The sequence below is a fragment of the Chrysemys picta genome, chromosome 1 (assembly GCF_011386835.1).
Source record: "Chrysemys picta bellii isolate R12L10 chromosome 1, ASM1138683v2, whole genome shotgun sequence".
Lineage (NCBI taxonomy): Eukaryota > Metazoa > Chordata > Testudines > Emydidae > Chrysemys > Chrysemys picta.
Genome location: NC_088791.1, coordinates 205,259,493 through 205,282,307, shown reverse-complemented (window position 1 = coordinate 205,282,307; position 22,815 = coordinate 205,259,493). Strand labels below are relative to the sequence as shown.

At 40.5% G+C, this 22,815-nt stretch overlaps 1 protein-coding gene across 1 annotated transcript in view; it reads right to left on the bottom strand.

Moving 5' to 3' along the window:
* CFAP47 (cilia and flagella associated protein 47) overlaps positions 1-22,815 on the bottom strand; it is a 286,241-nt gene that overhangs the window by 163,112 nt on the left and 100,314 nt on the right. Inside the window, exons 25-26 of the mRNA XM_008174468.4 lie at positions 12,214-12,409; positions 10,131-10,340 (exon numbers count right to left, since the gene is read on the bottom strand). Coding sequence (XP_008172690.4) covers positions 10,131-10,340; positions 12,214-12,409 — 406 coding nt within the window. The remainder of the gene's footprint in view (positions 1-10,130; positions 10,341-12,213; positions 12,410-22,815) is intronic.

The window sequence follows — 22,815 nt, the reverse complement described above, 5'->3', positions numbered from 1 at the left end:
CTGACCTTAAAGTCTATGAGTCTATGAGTCTATGAGAAAAGTCAAAGTGTTTCATATCAAAAATGTGAAAACAAAAAACTTTTTCTGAATTTCACACACACACCATTTTTATTCAATCAAAATTTTTTGCCAAATTTGACTGAATTCACAAACAACTTTAGCTAACCCAGAACTGCATTTTTTGATGAATAAACTACTGCCTGAAGAAATTTTGCCCAGCTCTACTTCAGACCCTTTGTCTGAGATCCTGGCATTTATTTCTCTCCTCCCACCATAAATAACAGAACTGCATTGGGTTCTATCTTCTGTCTCTTTCATGGTGCAGGAAGCCAAATTTGCTGTTACATAAGTCCTACTAAAGCATTTGTGTAGTCAAATAAAATAAAATAAAATAAAATAAAAATGTAATGTGTATTAAAATTGGAGACCATCAACATGCAACATTCTCATTGATTTTTTTTCCCAAGTATTGTAGTGATTTTTCCCACAGTGAAGGATCTAGATTTTGCAGCTAAGTGTGACACCCCGTCTATTTTCTGAACACTTGGGCAAGAGAGTCTCAGCTTTTCTACCTGCTTTTACTTGCATCAGCCCTGTGGAGTAAGACATCTGTCAATCTGGTTGAGGGCAGTTAAAGAAGCAAAAATTGAGATCATCAGTAAAAGCACACACACACAAAAACCACTACAAATTAACTGGAAAGATGGGTTGTAAATTAAAATCATCTTAGATAAATATTAGTATAACTTCTCATGACTCATTTAATTTAAATCTACACAAATAGTAAGTTGCCTTCTTAAAATACAACCATAGTCCTTCACTTTAGAATTCAGGTTTATAGTCATGTATAGCCTGATTTTACTACAAAACCTGCTTGCCCATTGTGTTTCCAAAATCACCTCTGTGAAGCAGCTAGGTCCAAGAATGCCCAGCCACCATGACCTACTCTTATTTATGTCACAAAGATTTATTATTTATTAAATTAGATTTCAATCTTATACAAACTCAATACCAAAGGACACCGATCCAAACTTTGACAATGAACGTCCTTGACATGCACTTAGAAACCCAACATAGGATACGCAAATAAAAATTAACCAAAGCAGCAGCACTTCGTCTCACCTTTCCGCACACCATTTCATCCACAGTCATGTAACCCTTATAGCCTAAAACTTCCCATTGTACTTTCCCCACGAGACAAAAATCCCATCCTCAACTGCCTCAGCCTTTCGCCAATGCTCACCCAAATAGACAGGCTTTGCCATGTACCCACAAAATACCAATTAACCTAACACAGACAAACCATCAAAACAGGTCCCTTGCCCGAACAGTGAAATGCAGGAGAAGAATTGAATTTCCAGCTGCTTATCTTCTAATCACATTCCAAACACTAGATCAAGAGCTGGAGTTCAAGATCTTCGTGATTCAAACCACTACAACACACACTGTCTCTTTGGAGGTGGAAAAACAGAGAGGCTTTTTAATTCTGGTGGTACAATTCAAACAAATTAACATCTTTACAACACCAATAGTTACAAATATTCACAATACACAATATTCTTTATGTGGTGTATAAGAGGTTACATACCAAATAATTATTCTCCAAATGTATTGCCTCCATTGACCCAAACTGTGGGAATGTATCTCTTGTCAGGCAGCAATGGAACCCATTTCACAGCAGCGAGCTGCTGGGGAAGCACGTCCCTCTGTTTCAGCATTCTAGAACTAAAGACTCAAGAGACACCCCAACACCTCACTTGTACCTCAGTTCCTTTCTAAGATCCATTCCAGCAAAGCAATTTAAGTTCACAAGTAGTCCCACCACTTCAGTGGAGCTGTTCAAATGCGTCAATACATTGCTGGACCAAGATTGAACCTCTGGGCACATCCTGTAAATCTCCCAAGCAGAGGTTGGGTCAGGGTGAATATGCAGAAGAGATAAATAACCTCTTTCTGTTTGAATGTAACAAAACTCTTCATGACATTGCTTCCATTCATCCTCACTGTGAGAGCCTAACTAGCAACGACTGTGCTAAGTAGGTTAAGGGGTGACTTGATTATAGTCTATAAGTACCTACATGGGGAACACATATTTACTCTTCAATCTAACAGAGAAACATATAACACAATCCAATGGCTGCAAGTTGAAGCTATACAAATTCAGACTGGAAATAAGGCACACATTTTTAACCATAAGACTAATTAACTGCTGGAACAAATTACCAACAGTTGTGGTGGATTCTCCATCACTGCTGATTTTTAAATCAAGATTGGATGTTTTTCTAAAAGATATGCTTTAGGAATTACTTTTGGGAAGTTCTATGGCCTGGGTTACACAACAGGTCACAATAGATCATCATAATACTCCCTTCTGGCCTTGGAATCAATGAATATAGTAGTACTCCACCACCTTCTTCCTAGCTGAAGTGACTGAAGCATCATTGTCCCAAATAAAGCACACACTAAGAGCTAGACTTAGAGATTTGCAACCCAACCTGAACTCAATGTGACCCAACTACAAGTGGTGGTTTGGGGTTGGATCGGATGTAATTTGTATATGTATAGTATACATTCGGTTAGGTAATCACTTTATCACTGCCTTCATCTAACTTTCTTTTTTGCCTGTCTGTTAACAGGGCAGCTAAAGGCAGGGAAACATGGGCAACTCCCAGGGCAGCTCCCCACATGGTTACCAGTAGCCTTAGCAACATGCCAGCAACAAGAAAGACATGCACTATGGCAAGGGTCAGGAACTGTGAACACAAGTAGGAGGTCTCCTCCTTACCTCACTGAGGCCAGTCTACAAGGCAGGAGCCTCCCAGCAGCAGGCAGGTGCAAAGGGAGGAGTCGTCTGATCGGACAGATGCATGGAATCTGCCGTCCACAAGCAGCAGCAGCAGCCGCCGCTCCAAAAGAGCAGGAATCTGTATTAGTAAGCGAGACACATTTCCTGTGCACAGATGAAACATTCCTGTCCCTGGGTAAAATGCAGGGTGCTGGGCAGCTGGGATCTGGCTCCTCCACTTCCCCCCTAGCTGCATGCAGTAGTGGACATGGGGTATGTATCTATGGCAACCTGATGGCACCAGATCCATAGAAGCAACCCCTTGGGAGTGGCAGGGAACACACACTTCATGTTGTGTTTTTATCTCTCTCAGTATTTCTGCAGGACTCAATCACTTTCACTCCAGGTCCGCTTCCTACTCCTCTTATTTCATGATGGGGTCCCTGAAGAGGGGTGGGGAGGATGTGTGGAGAGGAACTGCATGGCATAACCCAGTCTGACAGTGCTTAGGTCCCAGCTGTCAGTCGTGATAGCCCCGAGCATTATGAAAGTGTGACAGTCTGTCCCCAAAGGGGAGACATGAGGATAAAGGAGCAATTACTAGAACAGTGCTCTGGTCCAAGGAGTCAAAATGCGCTCTTGGATGATGGGGGGGGAGGGAGGGTATGTGGACTGACCAAACCCCGAGCTGTCTCCTGTGGTATCTATCCCTCTTTCTGGGGTAGTCCTGTTGCATCGGAAGAGGAAAGGATGGCCAAACATTCCCTGTGAACAATACTACTGCTGCTGTTAAATGCTGTAGTGGCACCTCTGCACCACCAGCATGTACAGCCCCAAGGACTCCAGGGTAGCCCTAGAGTCCTTGAAGGAGCGCAGCATTTCATCAATTTTGTCCAAAAACACCATTTGGCCCTCAAAGGGCAAATCCTCAATGGCTTGCTGGACATAGGAAGCAATGCCCAATATCTGCAGCCAGGAAGTCCGCCATCACTCTGGCCGAGATGTCTGTGCTGTCAAGCGTGGACTGCAAGGACATCTTAGCCACCAAGCAGCCCTCAGTGAGAAATGCCCAAAATTCCTTTGATGAGGGCTCAGGCAGCTGGTTTGCAAACTCTGACATAGTGGTAGAATTAATGAAATTGTATTTGGACAGCAAGGCTTGCTGATTAGCAATTCACATATGTAAGGAAGAGGAGGTGTGAATCTTCCTGCCCATGAGGTCAAAATATTTAAAGTCCCTATCCTTGGGTGTGGACTTAAACCTGCCCTGCTGGGCTCCGTCATTCATTGCAGTTACAACTAGAGAATTTGGGGCTGGATGGGAGTAAAACCTCTCAAATCCCTGCACAGGAACAAAAGAGCACTTTTTCATACACTTAGCTGCAGGCAGTAACAAAACAACTGTGCTCCAGAGGGCCTTAACTGGTCCAAGGAACACATCACTAGTAGGGAGAGCAACTCTCCCAGGGGCAGATGGCTGCAGGATATCCACTAATTTGTAGGTGTTCTCTTGCAAGAACTTCACTTGGGTATTGAGGGAATCAACTACACACTGCAAAAGGTCTCGTTAGGCCTTAAAATCCTCTGGTACTGAAGGAAAGGATGATCCAAGCATCACAGAATCATCCAAAGATGACAATGAGTACCTTAACTAAGCCAAAGCCAGATCCAGTTGCAGGGCTGATGGACCCAGATGGGACGACTCTGAAGACTCCGCCCAGAGGACTAACAGTCCCTGGGCCTGGGGAGGATCGACGGTCACCACTGCAGACCTGGCCAGTGATCTTGCCTTCAAGCGAGACGAAGAGGGGAACCTCCACAACTGAGGAGCATCCCACAGATTCCACGGAGGCCAAAGACCTGGATAAGGCATTGGTGGCCCCCAGTAGGCACTGGGCCAAGAGCCTCCATCCCAACTGGAAGACAAGTATCAATCCTGGTATCCATAATGGTCCATCAGCAACCTTCAATCCAGGTTGGCCGATGAAGAGTGGAAGGATGACGACCCCAACTCTGACACGGATGTAGCCAATTACTTCATTTTATCATTCATTTATTGTGTGATGTTATGAATAACATGCTATCTCATATATAATCATTCTATGCTATATAGATTTAAGTTGTAGAATTATAAAAGTATCAGAAGGGATAAGTATACATTAGGTATCTAAGTAAGTAGGGCTGAAACACAAGACCTACAGGCTGAGGCCTGTAAGATGTCAGCTTAGCCATACTAGGCCATAGACATAAGAAATGCTTGGCATAAGTAAGCAACCAAAGAATGACCCTATGCCACAAGATCATAGGAAAAGATGTGCCAATGGGTGGTATTGCAAGAAATTTACTGTAAGAGTTATTTTTTGCGTACAAGATATCCAGTAGTCACATTTTTCTAACACATGCCCTAACCACAGGGTGCACCATGTGCATAAATGCTAATGAGGTATAGTCAGAATCACATTATAAAAAGAGATTGGAAAGCTTAGCTCCCTACTGGAAGCTCCAGCAGGAACCACCCCTCTACTGATGATCAATTGGCAAGGCAGCCATCAGACCTTAAGAATATCATTAAGGATGTGAGTATAACTATATTTGTAACTTGTGCATTAGTCTTTATAAAAATTCTATAGGCATGGGAAATCTTAACTTTAACTGTAACTTGTAAAACACACTAGACATTGTATTTGTAAATGTATGAGTGATCACTATCCTTGGTCTTTATGTGGTCCCAGAAACTCAAAATCTGAAACAAGTAGCAGAGGTGACTTTCACTCTGTTGAGCTTGAAACTGTAGTCACCAAAACTGAACCCACGGTGGCATACCACCACATTACAAAATTCACATTAAATAAAATAAAAGGCTATACCAAGGAGCCTCAGGATCCCAGAGATAAGGGTGGAACGAGACCAGAGAGAGAAAGTAACCAGTCCGATTCGTCCATCATCCAGAATAAGGCGGGAGGCAGCACTGCCAATGGAAGTGGTACCATCAGTACTGAGCATGCCCATTCCGGAAATGGTGTTGGTCCTGAAGTCAGCAGAGGTACCAGAGTGTCTGATGGTACTGATGTCAAGGGCAGCGAAAGCTGCCACAGAAGCATTTGTGGTGCCGACTGTAGCAGTGCCAAGGAGATTCCCAGTGCCAGGGTCCCCCATATGCATCCCAGTACCAGCCCTGCTTTCACAACTTATGGAAGGGCAATATTGGGGTGCGGTGCCAAGAGACCCAAGGGTTCAGCATCTTGTTCAACTGACAAAGCTGCAGATAGGGAGAGCAGACAGCAAGTGTGAAAAATTGGGACAGGAGGTGGGGGGTAATAGGATCCCATATAAGAAAGACCCAAAAATTGGGACTCTCCCTATAAAATCAGGACATCTGGTCACTCTAGCTACAGATGATACAGCCCTGGCAAAGTCCTGGACCAAAGGAGAGATTGGGACCAAGAGGCAAAGGAGATCTGTACCTGCCTGATATGCTGCTGAGGTGGAAACAATCGATACTGGCATCTCCCTCATCGTGCCAGACTCAACAGAAGCCCTGAGACTGCAACTCAAGTAAACGGTACAGGATTTCGAACCTCCATTCTCCGTACCAAGGAAGGGTTAGAGCTACCCATTCCATCCTGCACACCCGTACCAACTCCATGCCAGTCCATGCTTTTCCTTGGGGAAGCAAAAGAGTCACCCCAAGACCAAGAGCAGTCTTAATAGAGCTTATGCAATCTTTTCTTCAGCACAGTTGACAGGGAATGGCTCCTCCATTTCTTCGGAGAGGCACCTGCTCCAGTATGTGCAGCAGCAGCACTCCCAGAATCCGAAGCACCGTGTGTGGGGATCACTGTGTGGGATTGCTTCACCACATGAAAGACAACATTTGAACTCCTGTGAGGGCATCACTGAGAAAAGAAACTACTACAACTAACACAAAGGGTACTACTAACTATATACAACAAGGGGAAAAAACTAATCTAGTTGAGAGGTTATGAGGTTAAGACCACACAGAGCTCCGACTCAGCTATTGGCAGTAAGAAGGAACTGAAGGAGGACTGGTGTTGCACTGCCACATGCAGCTAGGGGAGGGGCTATGGCCACGAGGTGCGAGCGCCACCCCCTACAGGTACTGCTAGGCAAATTTATCCAGCTCCGGTGCACTGGGTGTGAAAATACCTAAGTGCAATACACGTCTGCATCTACTCAAAGAAGATTAATGCCAGCTTTTTATTGAATTTGTTTTTTTAATTAAAGTAATTCCTCTTCAAGTGAATGGTGGTATTCCTTCTTTCATTTTAATGGCAGTACAGATAAAGGTTTATTATGCACTAAAATGGTAAATCCCTCCATAGCAAGATTTGATAAGCTGCTACTGGATCATATAAAAAGAGTTATTGGAACTAACTACTGTGCCTGCTGAGTGGCTATTTTTCAAGCCTCAAAATTCTATTGTTTTGTATTATCCTTTCCTACGAATTACTGGAAGGTTTACAAAGAAACCACATCCCAAATCACAGTTTATCTTAGAAGTAAATAAAATGGGTCTACCAAAAAAGAGTAGTGGAGTTACATTGATATAGATCAAGAAACAGAATATAAAAGTTCCAACCACTCCCTCTCTAATTACTTAAGTATTCATACAATTATTGCATATAAATATTTAGTTTTATATTTAGGGCAAACCTAATACCATGTTAAAAAAAACAACAAGGAGTCTGGTGGCACCTTAAAGACTAACAGATTTATTTGGGCATAAGCTTTCGTGAGTTAAAACCTCACTTCTTCGGATGCATAGGTGCCACCAGACTCCTTGTTGTTTTTGTAGATACAGACTAACACGGCTACCCCCTGATACCTAATACCATGTTGTAACCTCACAAGATTTGAAAGGACAAAATGTTTAACCCTGAAAATTGAGATCACAGTAGAAATAATGACAGGCAAATAATTAAGGTAGTGCTTATCAGCTCTTTGCACCATTCTAATTTTAAGATATATTCCAGGGGTAGGCAACCTATGGCATGCATGCTGAAGGCGGCACGTGAGCTGATTTTCAGTGGCACTCCCACTGCCCAGGTCCTGGCCACCGGTCTGGGGGGCTCTGCATTTTAATTTAATTTTAAATGAAGCTTCTGAAACATTTTAAAAACCTTATTTACTTTACATACAACAATAGTTTAGTTATATATTATAGACTTATAGAAAGACCTTCTAAAAACGTTAAAATGTACTACTGGCACGCGAAACCTTAAATTAGAGTGAATAAATGAAGACTCGGCACACCACTTCTGAAAGGTTGCTGACCCCTGATATATTCAGTCTCTTGTGCAACATATTATACTGCAATACAAAGTATCAGAGACTTTTGGCAGAAGTGATGACTATTAGAAAAAACACCTTCCAGAAGCACATTGCTAAAGGCTCAAATGGTGGTCCCATAAGTTTAGACGAGACCAGGTTCAAGTCCCAGGCGGGGAGGGGTGGGGAGACAGGTTCTCTTAATTGAGGTTACAACATTTCCAGGCCTTTAAGGAATCTGATTGTCATGTCACTTGAAAAAACAGACTGTTATCCACATGAGGGTGGCAAGCTGGTATTGCTGCCAGGTGAACCTTGATAGAGGAAACTGTTAAGCCTTGCTGTTTCAGGTGCAGCAAATAGTCGCGTATGTGTTGGATGGATGAATGCACTGGAGAAACTCCAGTTTGCCAAGCCCAGACCAAAAACCACTTCCATTTTGACAGGTAGGCGGCCCTGGTGGAGGGCTTTCTACTGCTTAGTAAGACCTAGCAAACTTGTTCCAAGCAAGCCTCTTTTATGGGATTTAGCCACTAAGTTTCCAGGCTGTTAAATGAAGGGAACGCAGGTTTGGGTGGAGCAGCTGACTATGGTCTTGAGTGATCAAATCCAGGTGCAATGGAAGTGAGACTGGAGTCACCACTGAGAGGTCCAGTAGAGTAGAGAACCAGTGTTGGTGGGGCCATGCTGGGCTATTGGTATAAGCCAGGCTTTATCCCATGTGATCTTTAGAAGCACTCTGTGTAGGAGTGGGATCGGGGGGGAAATCATAATAAAGCTTCCTGTCCAAGGGAGCAGGAAGGTGTCTGTGATGGAACCTGTATATAGTGAATATCTAACAAACAAACAAAAATCAGCAAGTTATACTGCAAGAAATTTAAAACAAAAAGCAATTCTACCTTTTTGGGGGGGGGGAGAAGAGAGCACATCGGCTTCCTGATCCTGAACTTTAACTGTGATCTGACTGATTTCACATCCTACACTGTAAATTAGCATAGGACTACTAGGAACCCTACTGAACTAGCTTTATGCAAAAGATGTGAATAGAAACTTCAGACAGATTCGGTTTCCTACTTCCTTTTCTATGTGCATGGAGGAGGGACGGGAGCAGCATCTAGAAACTCAACAGGATTGGTGAATGTGGTAGTCCTTTCCTGGAAGTCTCCTAAAGATCTGCAGAGCAGAAAGAAGGGCCACCAGCTCTCTCTGATGCATTGGGGAGCCATGGAATGGGAGGAGGGACTTCCTAGCACCAGGACAGGAAGACAGGTCCTGCCCCACTCCCATAAACATTATATAGTAGAGAGGGGGTTCAAAGGAAAGATAATGTCATAGAGGTTTAGGTTCAAGACAAACTCAAGCCACCTTAAAATCCAGCCAAGGTTGGGTAGTTGCCAACTGCTGCAGACCATTAGCCACACAAAACAAGTCCTGCAAGGTTCATGCAGCCCTACAGTCAAACATTTCGTTCTTTAAATAGACCTCTAAAGGTTTTTTCCATTGTATTGTATGAATTAAGCATTAAAATGATGATATATTAGGTTAAGGGGCTTTCATTCTGGAAGACTGCAAAGCACTTTACAAAGCTGAATTGACAGGAACACCATATTTCATGCTGATACTTCCTCCTATTCGACTGCAGTACCATTTAAAGTACAACACCAAAACAAACAACCAAAAACAAAAAACAAAATCTAACGGAGATTTTTTTTAAACAAAACAATTTGGACCAAAAATAGTAGGATTTGTTTACTCAACAGAACAATTCTCAAAAGTGAATATGAGGGAGTGGGAACAGAGAAAAACTGAGCAAAGTACAAGATTCTGAAATGATTTAAACCTTAAGGGCAAAGCTGAATAGCATGATTTGGAACTGGAATCCAGCTCAAAACAATGTATTTCTTTGGTTTACTTTCAAATATATTAGTTTATATTAGGGACTCATTGTAATTTTTTTCCAGCTAGTTTATGTCATAAAGTTTGTGTCTTACCCACTTCTCCAAAACATAGAGAGTACCCTTCCTTCCCCCAAATGAACTTAATTTAAATGTATTACCTGTTTTTTTCATCATCGATGAAGAATATGTTCCTTAAAAATGACACTGGCCTAGATGACCTGAAGCTGATATGACAAGTGAGTCCTACATTTGTCCCCTCTGGTGAGACTGCAATAACTTGGCCACTTGGAAACTGCACAGAAAGGGGATTAATCTTGTCACCATCTTCAAATTCAAGCTCTGGAATTTCAACTTGTAGTGCTGACGGCCTGTGTTAAAAATCAATAATAATGATGTTTGTTCCCAAAGGGCAACAGTAACAAAGTTAAGTCACACATCTATCAAACTGCTTTTTGCAGCTTGATATATGAACCATGATCATAACACAAATTTGTTTTTTAAATTATTAGTCAACTGAAACTAACTGAAAAATTATAAGTCCTTTAACATTTAACGTGCCATTTTGTCTTTTACAAATGTACTGCAATTAGTTTTCTGTAGTGACCCACTGCAACTCAGCATTCTAAGGAAGAATTTTTACAGACCATTGTTATAACTAAGGCCTAAGTATTACTTTTATTTGTTTCCTCAAAAATCACCTATGCTAAAGCTTTTCTCTATATTGATTTAATTGTATTAACGCTTACCAAATTGTTCTACTGTTCAAAACAGCTTTTACTATATATCTATTTGCACAAAATGGAACCTCCTGGACAGAGACATTTTGAAATACTTCCCCTGGTCACACGAATTTAGGCCCCAATCTTGCAATCAAATCTATGTGAGTGGATCCCCAGACCCATATGGAGTCCGGCTTGATCCAGTTGTGGTATTATTGACAAAAGTCATCCAATAAATTACTATTTCTCAACAGAAATCCTAGGAAATTCACCCCACCTACAAATGACCATCATCTGTAGGAAAGTGGATGTCAGATGTTCATTCAGATCTCTGACACTGCAATACAAACGTGCCACTAACTGTACTAGAAAATGAAATTTACTATTTAACCACAGAAAAAATGTATCACAGGTAGAGGAAGTACAAGCTTCCTAAGACTTGTCATACCAGTGTGCCTCAACTCTTGCCTGGAGAGACTAGTACTAGGGAAGGGAGCAATTCAAGTTCTGCCTAACATGCTAACAATGTCACCAACTGTGGTATTCGTTTTGATATGTTAGCACCTATCCACTGGAAACTATGGTGAGACCATACCATCATTTAACACAGGTAACAAAAACCTATCAGATGGTAACTTTAACCACTATTGCTTTGAGCTGTATTTGAACTAGTGCACTAAAATTTAAAAGCTCTGGATACCATTACCAAGCCCTAGTATTCAAAAATATTAAGCTGTACAATGCTATATGGTACAAAACCCATGATAAAGGACTCAGGGAAACATCTGTTAACCAAATATTGCACCAACTTTGGACTAATACATTTTGCTATACAGTATGGAGATTAAAGGAAAGGTTTTGTTTGTTTTCAAATCTTCAGTTTAATGGTGTTATATTTGGAGATCTAAAAAAATGAATAAAAAGGCGCAATCATTAATAAATCTAATTTATAGACACTTTTAGATTAATGTATTTGTTTTGTTGAAATATAATACAGCCTTGCATAGATAATGAAATCACAGTACATCCAGTGTAACTCAACAATGTGTATAACAAAATCATATTAACCCAAAATAACTGTTTGAGGATTTCTAATCAATTTGCCAGAGAAAAATAACAGCTACAATGTTTTCATCTAATCATGACACCAAAAAAACCAACAAGTTTATGATGTGAATCTCAGACTGAAGTCACTGAGAAGCTCTCATAGCTGCTGCTTTTTTCAATAGTTCTGCTTTGCTTTCCAAAAAAGTACAAAAAGTGTGACAATCTGTCCTGTACTGATGGACAGACACATTTCTGGAGCACAGAGCTAGTAGAGAAATGATACATCATGAGGATAAAATGCTGTTAACTATCACTATTTCCTGCTAAGTACTGCATTTTCCTCCATTGAGCAGACAGTGATATGAACACCAACCCACACAGCAATTATCAAGTACCTCCTGCAGCGGAAAACAGAGGAAGCATGATAATTATGGTGTTTATGGCAAACTAATCTGGAATTTAAGTGAAGATTTACCTTGAGTAGTCTTTTGGAATAATATTGACATACATCTCAGTTTTCATATCCAGAGGAACAGGCATCAATATCAAAAATGGGGGATCGAAGTTTATCTTAGGTGACTTGACAGTACTAGACAGAGTTAATAGTTTGCAATGAGATGGGTTATCATTCAGAAACACTGGCACTTCAGCTTCATACGTCCCAGGATAAGCTAATGAAAAATGGAACAATCAAACAAATATAGGAACATAATTAAAATAAATCATTTGAAGTCACAAACCTGATAAGAACTTTCTAATCAAGCATATTGCTTTTGTTTTCAAAATACAGTCTAACATGAAAACAAGCTGCTGTACTACATATAGTGTCTACTAAGATAAGTTAGGAAGAAAAAAAATTGTTACAAGTGACTTGTCCTGGAAACTTGGAAGCCATTTTTATATTGTTTATTAGCAGGAAACTTTTTGAAATACCGGCATTTCTTCAAAATTATTGAAAAATAAAATATTTCTTGCAGTTGATGAGATGTATATCCATTCTTAAGCACCATGAAATGTGAAACCACCCATCTCTACCTGTACTGTCATGTAGTCAAAGTCCTATGGGCCCTCTAAATCAACATAATAATGGACTCCAATATCTTAAAATATAAATTCAACATACCAGATTCCAAAGCCCTGTACTGTTTCCAACATAAAAATGCCTCTCACATCTCATCTGCAAATACACAAAAAACTTCTAGGGTGAAATTACGATTCCACAGAAATAAATGCCAAAGCTTACATTAACTTCAACGGGGCCAGGATTTCATCCTATATATCTATTACATCCAAAATAATTAAATGTAAACAAAAAAAACATTACGTTCGGAAAGTCAAACACTCATTTAGGAAATATCAAATTTATGGTTGCCTTAACTTGGTCTCATTACCTGATCAGATACTAATTTTTCACATGACCCATACCTCAATCAGTGCACAGGTTGGAGAGTGCTCACTGAATAAGCACTTTTCAGTGTTTCTCTTCATCTTAATTACTCAATGTGTGTCCCCATGCATTATTTACTGCACGTCATCCAAACCTTGTACTCAACACAGTTATTAATTTCCTCATAGCCTTTTCTATGATGCTCTCATCATAGTATCTTAGTTCTTTAATGAATTTATTTTACAACACCCCAGAGAGGTAAGGAAAATGAAGACCAAAATTGTCAAGTCTCCATTAATTTTGGGTGACAATTTGAGATACTTAGGGTTTAATTTTTCAGAGTACTCAGCATTATATAGCACTTTACATGTTCCAAGCACAGCTTCCGTTGCCTTCAGCTACAGCTGTGAATGCTCAGTATTAGAGCTGGGTGACATTTTTTTGGCAAATACTAAATTTACCAAAATATGCATTTTTCAGGGCACCAAAACTATTTGCAAATTCAAATCTAATTTGGCAATTAGTTTTGACCAAACAAAATGAAAACAAGATTTTTGAAAATGTGGATTTGATCAACATTGAAAACAATTTGACCTGATCAAAATGTTTCCATTTTTTGTTTGTTTGTTTGTTTCATCAAGAAAAACGTGGGAGGTGGAGCAATTTCGGAGGGGGAAGGGGATTTTTCCATCTGGCTTCCAAACCAGTAAATCAATTATTTGATCAATTCTACTGCGCACTTCTGTAAATACGACCCCAGGTGTCTCCAGTTGGGTACCCAGAAAATGAGGAACACATAATAGCCAGCTGTGAAAATTGTGGCTTGTGTGACATGCCCAACAACATATAGCAACACTGTGGCAGAGGCAGTGATAGAAGACACTTCTCTAGGGCAGCATTCAACTGCCTTTTCACTTCACAGCCCTGATTCATTCCAAGAATGGTTCCATCCTGTGTACTAAATGAGGCAGGAGTCCTGGGGGAAAAAATAGTTTGCCAAGTGCACTTGATTTCCATTCTGTTAAAAGGTATCTTAATTACATGATCACATACTAATAATAATTTGAACTTTCCTGGCAAACTTTTTTCTCTCTTTTCTACTGCTCCACTTGTCCAGCAGTCACCTCAACCATTCAGATGAATGTTTTAGAGTTTGCAGGGGTTTTGTATTCTCACAATTTTTCCTCCTTTAAATATGACATTGCTTTCTCAAAATCTGAGAAAACTGGCCACGCCTACTCACCCTCCTCTGAGCACAATAATCTCGTCCAGATTCTGCTTCTTTCTTAAAAGCACAACTGACCAGGATTCAAAAAAAATGCTACTACTGCACAACAGCACTAACCACACAAACTGAACAACAAGAGGGATAAGATAATCACATTAAACCAGAATGCCAGTCTGATTCTAGACAAGTATTCAAATCAGTTAGCCAGAGAAAACTACATATCTAGCATACTATGGGAAATATTTGTTATGTTAACTATACCTCTAGTGACCACAGCCAAAACTTGTGCTACACTACTACCTAATATTCCATCATTTGCTATATGGCAGTCAAGTTGCCAGGTGATGTGGGAGTTTTCCTTGGGGATATTTCATAGTGTTTACAAATTTGTCCACTTAATTTTGCCCACAGCTGTTGGAATCCATGGAATTAAGTAATTCCTCCTCTTGTTAATACTGGACATACTGGAGGGGCGGGGAATAATTATCCTAATTTATAAGAAAAGACCCTAAAGGCAGCACCACAGAAACACTGAAATTTTAAAAAAGAGTTTTCTTTCTGATCCTGCAGAACCAAAAACAGGAAACAAACTATCAAACTCCAATTGCATACTACCACTGCAAACAAAACAATAAATAGTTTTGTTAAGATGTAGCCACACATTTATTTCAGTCATCAGTTTCAGGAAAAGCCAATTTATAAAGCTCCCTCCTTAAGCAGGTCTGAGTTTCTGATATTTCTCCATTTGGGCATCATGGGGTCAAAGTTAAGGTTGTTTGGGAGAACTTAGCTGTATACTGGCATGGATCTCCTTACTTTCCTGAAGAGGGATATTTACCTAAACAGAGCCTTATTCCTTAAATAGTTCCATTGATTTTTATAAGTCTACTTAACACAAGGATGGGGAAAAAGTGGCCACAAGTGGTTTTCCCTCATCTACATTTCCGAGGTCAAACCATTGTGGTTTCTTGCCAGCCATTCTATCCCAGCCACCACTTGTGGGGTCATGCATACTTTGCAAAGCACGCAAACTAGTGTTTTTACATAAAGCACACAAACAGATGTATTATGAACCCAAGGTGGATATTATATACACTTAACAAAACATAAATAGGTGTTATTTTTAAATATATATCTGTATTTACACATACACCTGGGTGTTTTGAATTCTTAGGCTTACCCGTTGAATTATCTTCTCCAATCCTATTCACAAATCCCTTAAAACCTAAAGCAAGGCACTTTTAAATGAACATTTCATGAGAGGTTAAAAAAAAAAAAGCACTAGAACATTCTTTTAAAAGTGAATAACAAATCTGGACAATTCATTTCAAGGAAGCACTTTGTCTTAATTGCCCCAAACTTCCCATAAACTCAAAAATGACATGTATGTGAAGTTTCAGTTGCATTGATTCTGATGTAGTTTAAATTCAAAGATAAATTCAGTTTCAAATTCACTCTAACAAGAAGTCAGCTGTAACTATAACGAGGCACAATCAGTGCCCATTGATAGTATTTATAACACTACCTTAACTGCAGTAGAACATCATAGGCTGGGATTTTCAAAGGCGCCCAAGGGACTTGGGATCACAAATCCCATTGAAATTAACTCCCTTGTGCCCTTTTGAAAATGCCAGCCAAAGTCTAATGGCTTTAAATAAAACATCTGTCTTCAAATAACCAGCTTTAACTGCACTGTAAGTGTCTTTTTAACTGACTGGCTGAAAAGTGTCCTTTGGGTTTGAAAAAGACATAACTTCAACAGAAACAAAAATTTTCATAAAACTATTAGGAACAAAAAAAGAAGACTTCAACTTCTCAAAGTAATAACTCCAACGAGAAAAAATGGAGTCCCCAGAAGCACAAAGTTAAACACAGCTCCACTTGTTTTTGCTGAAGTCACATCAACCTCAAGCCCAGCAGGAAGCTTTCCAGTTACAAAGGCTCTGCTGGTACAGACAGAAGCACTTCAGTGTAAGCTGCTGCTTTCCTCAAAGCAGCTACAGACTTGAGGATGAAAGTCTGTAGAGTTTCAGTACCAAAATAAAAAGTGAAGTTATGATTTAAACAGAGTGCAAACGATAACACTGTTAAGCAAGTTGTCACAGTCCGGGCACTCCCACACCAACAACAGCAGCAGGTCCCAGTACAGAACATCCCTTCCTGGCTATAAACAGGTTCAAATACAAAGTCTTCGCTTTGCAGGGTCCCATCAAAAGCCTTTCCATTTCTTGGGAGGTTTTAGCAGAACACCACAATTTTTTATCAGCTTGAGTACATGCTTCCCCCCCCCCCCCCCCCCACTAGTTACTCCTTTCTGCTTTTTCCTTTTATAGCTGCTAGCTGAGCCATGATTTTTTTCCCCAGGAGATCCAGCTGTGTCCACTCCTGCAGATACTTAACCTCTAGCTGTTTGGTTCTTAAACACTGCAAATCCAACAGGTGAAGTAGGAATTTTGACCTTGGCTCTAGCTGGATTTCCCCAGTCTAACTACCCAGAGCTTCTAAACACCCAGATGGGTGGTTAAGTATTATACCACCGACAAAGAAAAAAATAAAGTTCTATTAATGTTGCAACAGTTTCTAAGGTGAAAATATGCAGAAATACCTGCATTTGATGTGTTTGGGGGCCTCACAAAGCACCTCAAGTGTGTGCATACAACAGTGTAACTGTACAGGGCCATCTTACTGTAGACCCATAAAATCTGAAAGGCTCGACTTGGGGGAGGGGATACTCAAAAACCCGTATCATGTTACAATGTTGGGACAGAATGTTTCAATACCTGCATCTTCAATACCATGTCATTGCATCAATTTATGGTACTTTAACATCACTTAAAAATGCAAAAACTTCACATGTATCATCATGGCAGATGATCAAACAGTCAAAAGAAAATTTCAGGTTGTCTGGCAAACCTACCTAAATTATTATTCCTCTCTATCTTCTATTTTTAGCCCCCATAGAGTGGTGGGAAGAAAGCAAGACCACTTTAAACCATGCACTATCAATGCAAAATAAACCAGATTAAAAGTATTTTACTCCCAATCCCCCCTCTTCTTACACAATCAAATCATGTCTTCTGAATCTCTGCTGACCTAAAGCCAGGCTATCCCAATGCCCTACAATTCTTTCCTTCTCCTCTAATCTAGCCTATGAACCTCTTTCATTTCTACCATAGACAGCCAACCTTTCCTCTATCCACCCTGTTACCATAGTGAAAGCACAGCCATACAGTCATTCACCTTTTCACACAATATACCATCAGACTTCCCTCCCAAACCAACACCTCCAGCCTATCAGCCATGGACTTCCAATAATCCATTCCATAGTACAGCCAAATTTTTCAATCTTTGAGCCTAAAAGTTAGGCTCCTACTATGAGCTTTTCAAAAGGGACTTGTGCTCCCAGGTAATTTAGGCCCATTTGAAAACTGCACTCCTAAATCTGTATTTAGGACCCTAAGTAGAAGTGGCCTCATTTTCAGAGCAGCTGAGCTAATTTGCACCAGAGGACCAGCCCAACACAAAGCACTCTCCTGGCTAGCACTGAGCACTGCACAGCTGCAGCAAATGACTGGATGTTTAAAGGAACAACATGTGCCTTAGCTAGAGCAGGTTGTTGTTTTGAGGGCAGGGGGTTGTTTTTTGTTATTGACATTCCATTTCTATTTTAAATGGATAAAGTAATTTGAACAATTAATTGTATTCCATCATAATAACAATACTCAGAAAATGTGAAGGTTTCATAGATAAGCAATCAAAAATCTGAATACGACAACACAAAGATTGCATAACAATATTCTTCAATAATTAGATCAATTATGTGCAACCCTTAATTCTGCCTTGTGTGTGTATATATATTACAATATATAGTTACATGATTACATAGTATTTATTCTTTCATTTCTATTATTTATTTATATTACCGTAGCATCTAGGAGTCCTAGTCATGGATCAGGACCCCTATGCTAGGTGCTGTACAAACGGAATAAAAAGATGGTCATAAGGTGTATTCTAATGGAGAGAGAATTAAAGTTTCATGTGCAACACTAGAAGTAGTTTCATCATTTCTGAGCGCTTAGCTTTGCAACTTTAAATGTTTTATGAATGTAGATTTTTTTTTATTAAATGTTGTACAATTACAGCATATGGATCTTGAACAGAAATGAATGTCAACAGAAAAAGAACATGCGACATTAAATATACAGATTCCTGAGGCGGGGAGGGGAGGTATCAAGTTGTTTTATCTCAAGGCTATGCCCTAGAAAAAGAAAAATCAATAATAAACTAATCATTTTCCCCATAAAAACTGCTAGAGGGTACAGCTATTCAACTTCCTGCTGTAGCAGAAAAAAGGAATTAGAAGTTAGAGGCTGTGACATCCATCTGCACCTTTCAGTCATATAATCAGCAAACCTCCGAAGGGTTCTAAATTCTTTTAAACTTGCTGAATTGTGAATCTCATGACTCAGTCATGAAAACCAAGAGCATGGATCTATTGAAACTTACTTTTCTTTGAAGAATTACAATTATTACACAGGGTGACATGATACTGCAACATATTTTACCCCTTTCATGCATTCGTTAATGCATTGTGGATTATACAGTAATATAGGTAATTCAGGTAAGTATATATTCAGTTCTTAAGCATCTCTGTTGAACTTAGCCACTTCCATCACAGTAAGGAAACCTGTTACATTACCACACCTTGTGCAAGCCTTTTATGTGTTAGCTTTAAGTTAAATTTAGTGCTATAAAATACTTTAGCACCACATCCTGTCCCAGGCAGAAACTCTTCATTTTGTATTACCTTGAGATCTACTGAGGAAAAGTGCTCTATAAGAGCTAGGTATTATTATTATTACTACTACAACAAACACAGTGATGTGTTGAAACAAATCAGTGCAATTTAGACTTTAACATAAATGCTAGGGCTTACTAATCAGTTTGAGCATCAGGGGGTAGCCGTGTTAGTCTGTATCTACAAAAACAACAAGGAGTCTGGTGGCACCTTAAAGACTAACAGATTTATTTGGTCATAAACTTCTGTGGGTAAAAACCTCACTTCTTCAGATGCATAGAGTGAAAGTTACAGATGCAGGCATTATATACTGATACATGGAGAGCAGGGAGTTACTTTGCAAGTGGAGAACCAGTGTTGACAGGGCTAATTCAATCAGGGTGGATGTAGTCCACTCCCAATAATAGATGAGGAGGTGTCAATTCCAGGAGAGGAAAAGCTGCTTCTGTAATGAGCCAGCCACTCCCAGTCCCTATTCAAGCCCAGATTAATGGTGTTAAATTTGCAAATGAATTTTAGTTCTGCTGTTTCTCTTTGAAGTCTGTTTCTGAAGTTTTTTTTTGTTCAATGATAGTGACTTTTAAATCTGTAATAGAATGACCAGAGAGATTGAAGTGTTCACTTACTGGCTTATGTATGTTACCATTCCTGATGTCCAATTTGTGTCCATTTATTCTTTTGCGGAGGGACTGTCCGGTTTGGCCAATGTACATGGCAGAGGGGCATTGCTAGCACATGATGGCATATATAACATTAGTTGATGTGCAGGTGAATGAGCTCTTGATGGTGTGGCTGATGTGGTTGGGTCCTCTTATGGTGTCGCCAGAGTAGATATGGGGACAGAGTAGGCAACGAGGTTTGCTACAGGGATTGGTTCCTGGGTTGGTGTTTCTGTGGTGTGGTGTGTAGTTGCTGGTGAGTATTTGCTTCACGTTAGGGGGTTATCTGTAAGCGAGGACTGGCAGATGGACATCATACCAAATGGACTGAAGGTAAAAAATCCATTGCAATCAACATACTACACTGACTATGGTGAGAGACTGTGCCACACACTCTCAAAGAAACTGAGGAACCACCTGATCAGCATCCTGTACAGCAGACAGGAGAAGATCAAGAATGAGCTCTCAGAACTGGAGACTCTCATACAATACCAACCTTCCACACAAACTTCCACGTGGCTGGACTTTACAAAAATGAGACAAGCCATTTACAATGCACACTTCACTTCTCTACAGAGGAAAAAGGACAGTAAGCTATCTAAACTCCTACCTGCCACAGGGGGCTACAACAGTGGTACCCTCAACTCATCTAACAACATTGTCAATCTTTCCAACCACACACTTAGCCCAGCAGAAGAGTCTGTCCTATCTCAGGGACTCTTTCTGTCCCACCATCCCCACGAACACTATACAGTTCTGCAGTGATCTGGAAGCCTACTTTCGTCGTCTCCGACTCAAGGAATATTTTCAACGCATCACTGAACAGTGCACTGACCCTCAGGAACCCTCCTACCAACACTACAAGAAGAAGAACTCTGCGTGGACTCCTCCTGACGGTCGAAATGACAGACTGGATCTCTACATAGAGTGCTTCCGCAGACGTGCACAGGCTGAAATTGTGGACAAACAACATCACTTGTCCCGTAACCTCAGCCGTACAGAACGCAATGCCATCCACAGCCTCAGAAACAACTCTGACATTATCATCAAAGGGGCTGACAAAGGAGGTGCTGTAGTCATAATGAACAGGTCGGATTATGAACAGGAGGCTGCCAGGCAACTCTCCAAGACCACATTCTACAGGCCACTATCCTCTGATCCCACTGAGGAATACCAAAAGAAGCTACACCATCTGCTCAAGAAATTCCCAGCTACAGTACGGGAACAAATCTACATGGACACACCCCCAGAACCCCGACCAGGGGTATTCTATCTGCTACCCAAGATCCATAAACCCGGAAACCCTGGATGCCCCATCATCTCAGGCATTGGCACTCTTACAGCAGGATTATCTGGCTATTTGGACTCTGTCCTCAGACCCTATGCTACCAGCACTCCCAGCCTGAGGAAACTACAATGCATTGGTGTTCTTCCTGAAAACACCATTCTGGCCACCATGGATGTAGAAGCTCTCTACACCAATATTCCACATGAGGATGGACTACAAGCTGTCAGGAACAGTATCCCTGATGAGGCCACAGCACGCCTGGTTGCCGAGCTTTGTGACTTTGTCCTCACCCATAACCACTTCAGATTTGGGAATAACTTATACCTTCAAGTCAATGGCACTGCTATGGGTACCCGCATGGCCCCACAATATGCCAACATTTTTATGGCTGACCTGGAACAACGCTTCCTCAGCTCTCGTCCCCTAGTGCCCCTCCTCTACTTGTGCTACATTGATGACATCTTCATCATATGGACCCACGGAAAGGAGGCCCTTGAAGAATTCCACCTGGACTTCAACAATTTCCACCCCACCATCAACCTCAGCCTGGACCAGTCCACACAAGAGAGCCACTTCCTGGACACTACAGTGCAAATAAATAAGTGATGGTCACATAAACACCACCACGCCAGTCCTCGCTTACAGACAACCCCCCAACGTGAAGCAAATACTCACCAGCAACTACACACCACATCACAGAAACACCAACCCAGGAGCCAATCCCTGTAGCAAATCTCGTTGCCTACTCTGTCCCCATATCTACTCTGGCGACATCCTCAGAGGACCCAACCACATCAGCCACACCATCAAGGGCTCATTCACCTGCACATCAACTAATGTAATGGCCAAACCGGACAGTCCCTCCGCAAAAGAATAAATGGACACAAATCGAACATCAGGAATGGTAACATACATAAGCCAGTAAGTGAACACTTCAATCTCCCTGGTCATTCTATTACAGATTTAAAAGTCACTATCATTGAACAAAAAAACTTCAGAAACAGACTGTCAACACTGGTTCTCCACTTGCGAAGCAACTCCCTGCTCTCCATGTGTCAGTATATAATGCCTGCATCTGTATCTTTCACTCTATGCATCTGAAGAAGTGAGGTTTTTACCCATGAAAGCTTATGCCCAAATAAATCTGTTAGTCTTTAAGGTGCCACCAGACTCCTTGTTGTTTTAATCAGTTTGTCCACTCAAACATGCTGAAAGACTACAGAATAAACCTCTGTAGGTAAAAGGCAAAGCATGCTCCTTAATAGGCTATTAAGTTAAAGACTTCTGTGTGGGTTTTGCTGTATTTATTATTCTATTTTAAGAAAGATTAAATATTGTTTCACAGAAGGCACAATACACAGGCAGACTACAAATAGTGGAATAATATTTAAAATATGGAATTGTGAAGTCAATTGATTTTAGAATGCTTTTATTGCTTATGTAAACATAAGACTTGCACATAGTAAAATGTAAACAAACAACTTTAAATAAAAAAAAGTGTTGATCAATAATCCTTGCTACTATGCATGAATATATACAAAGTATATTTCTCACACACACTTTACTCACTAACTCACAATATAGTTTTGTATTTGCATGTTATTAGCTGGTTTAGTAGTCTTCATAACATACTATTTTATACAAGTGGCTCTTTCATAGCATAGATCATATATTAATGGAGAGATTATCTTGTGAATGACCTCTCCTTGCATTCACG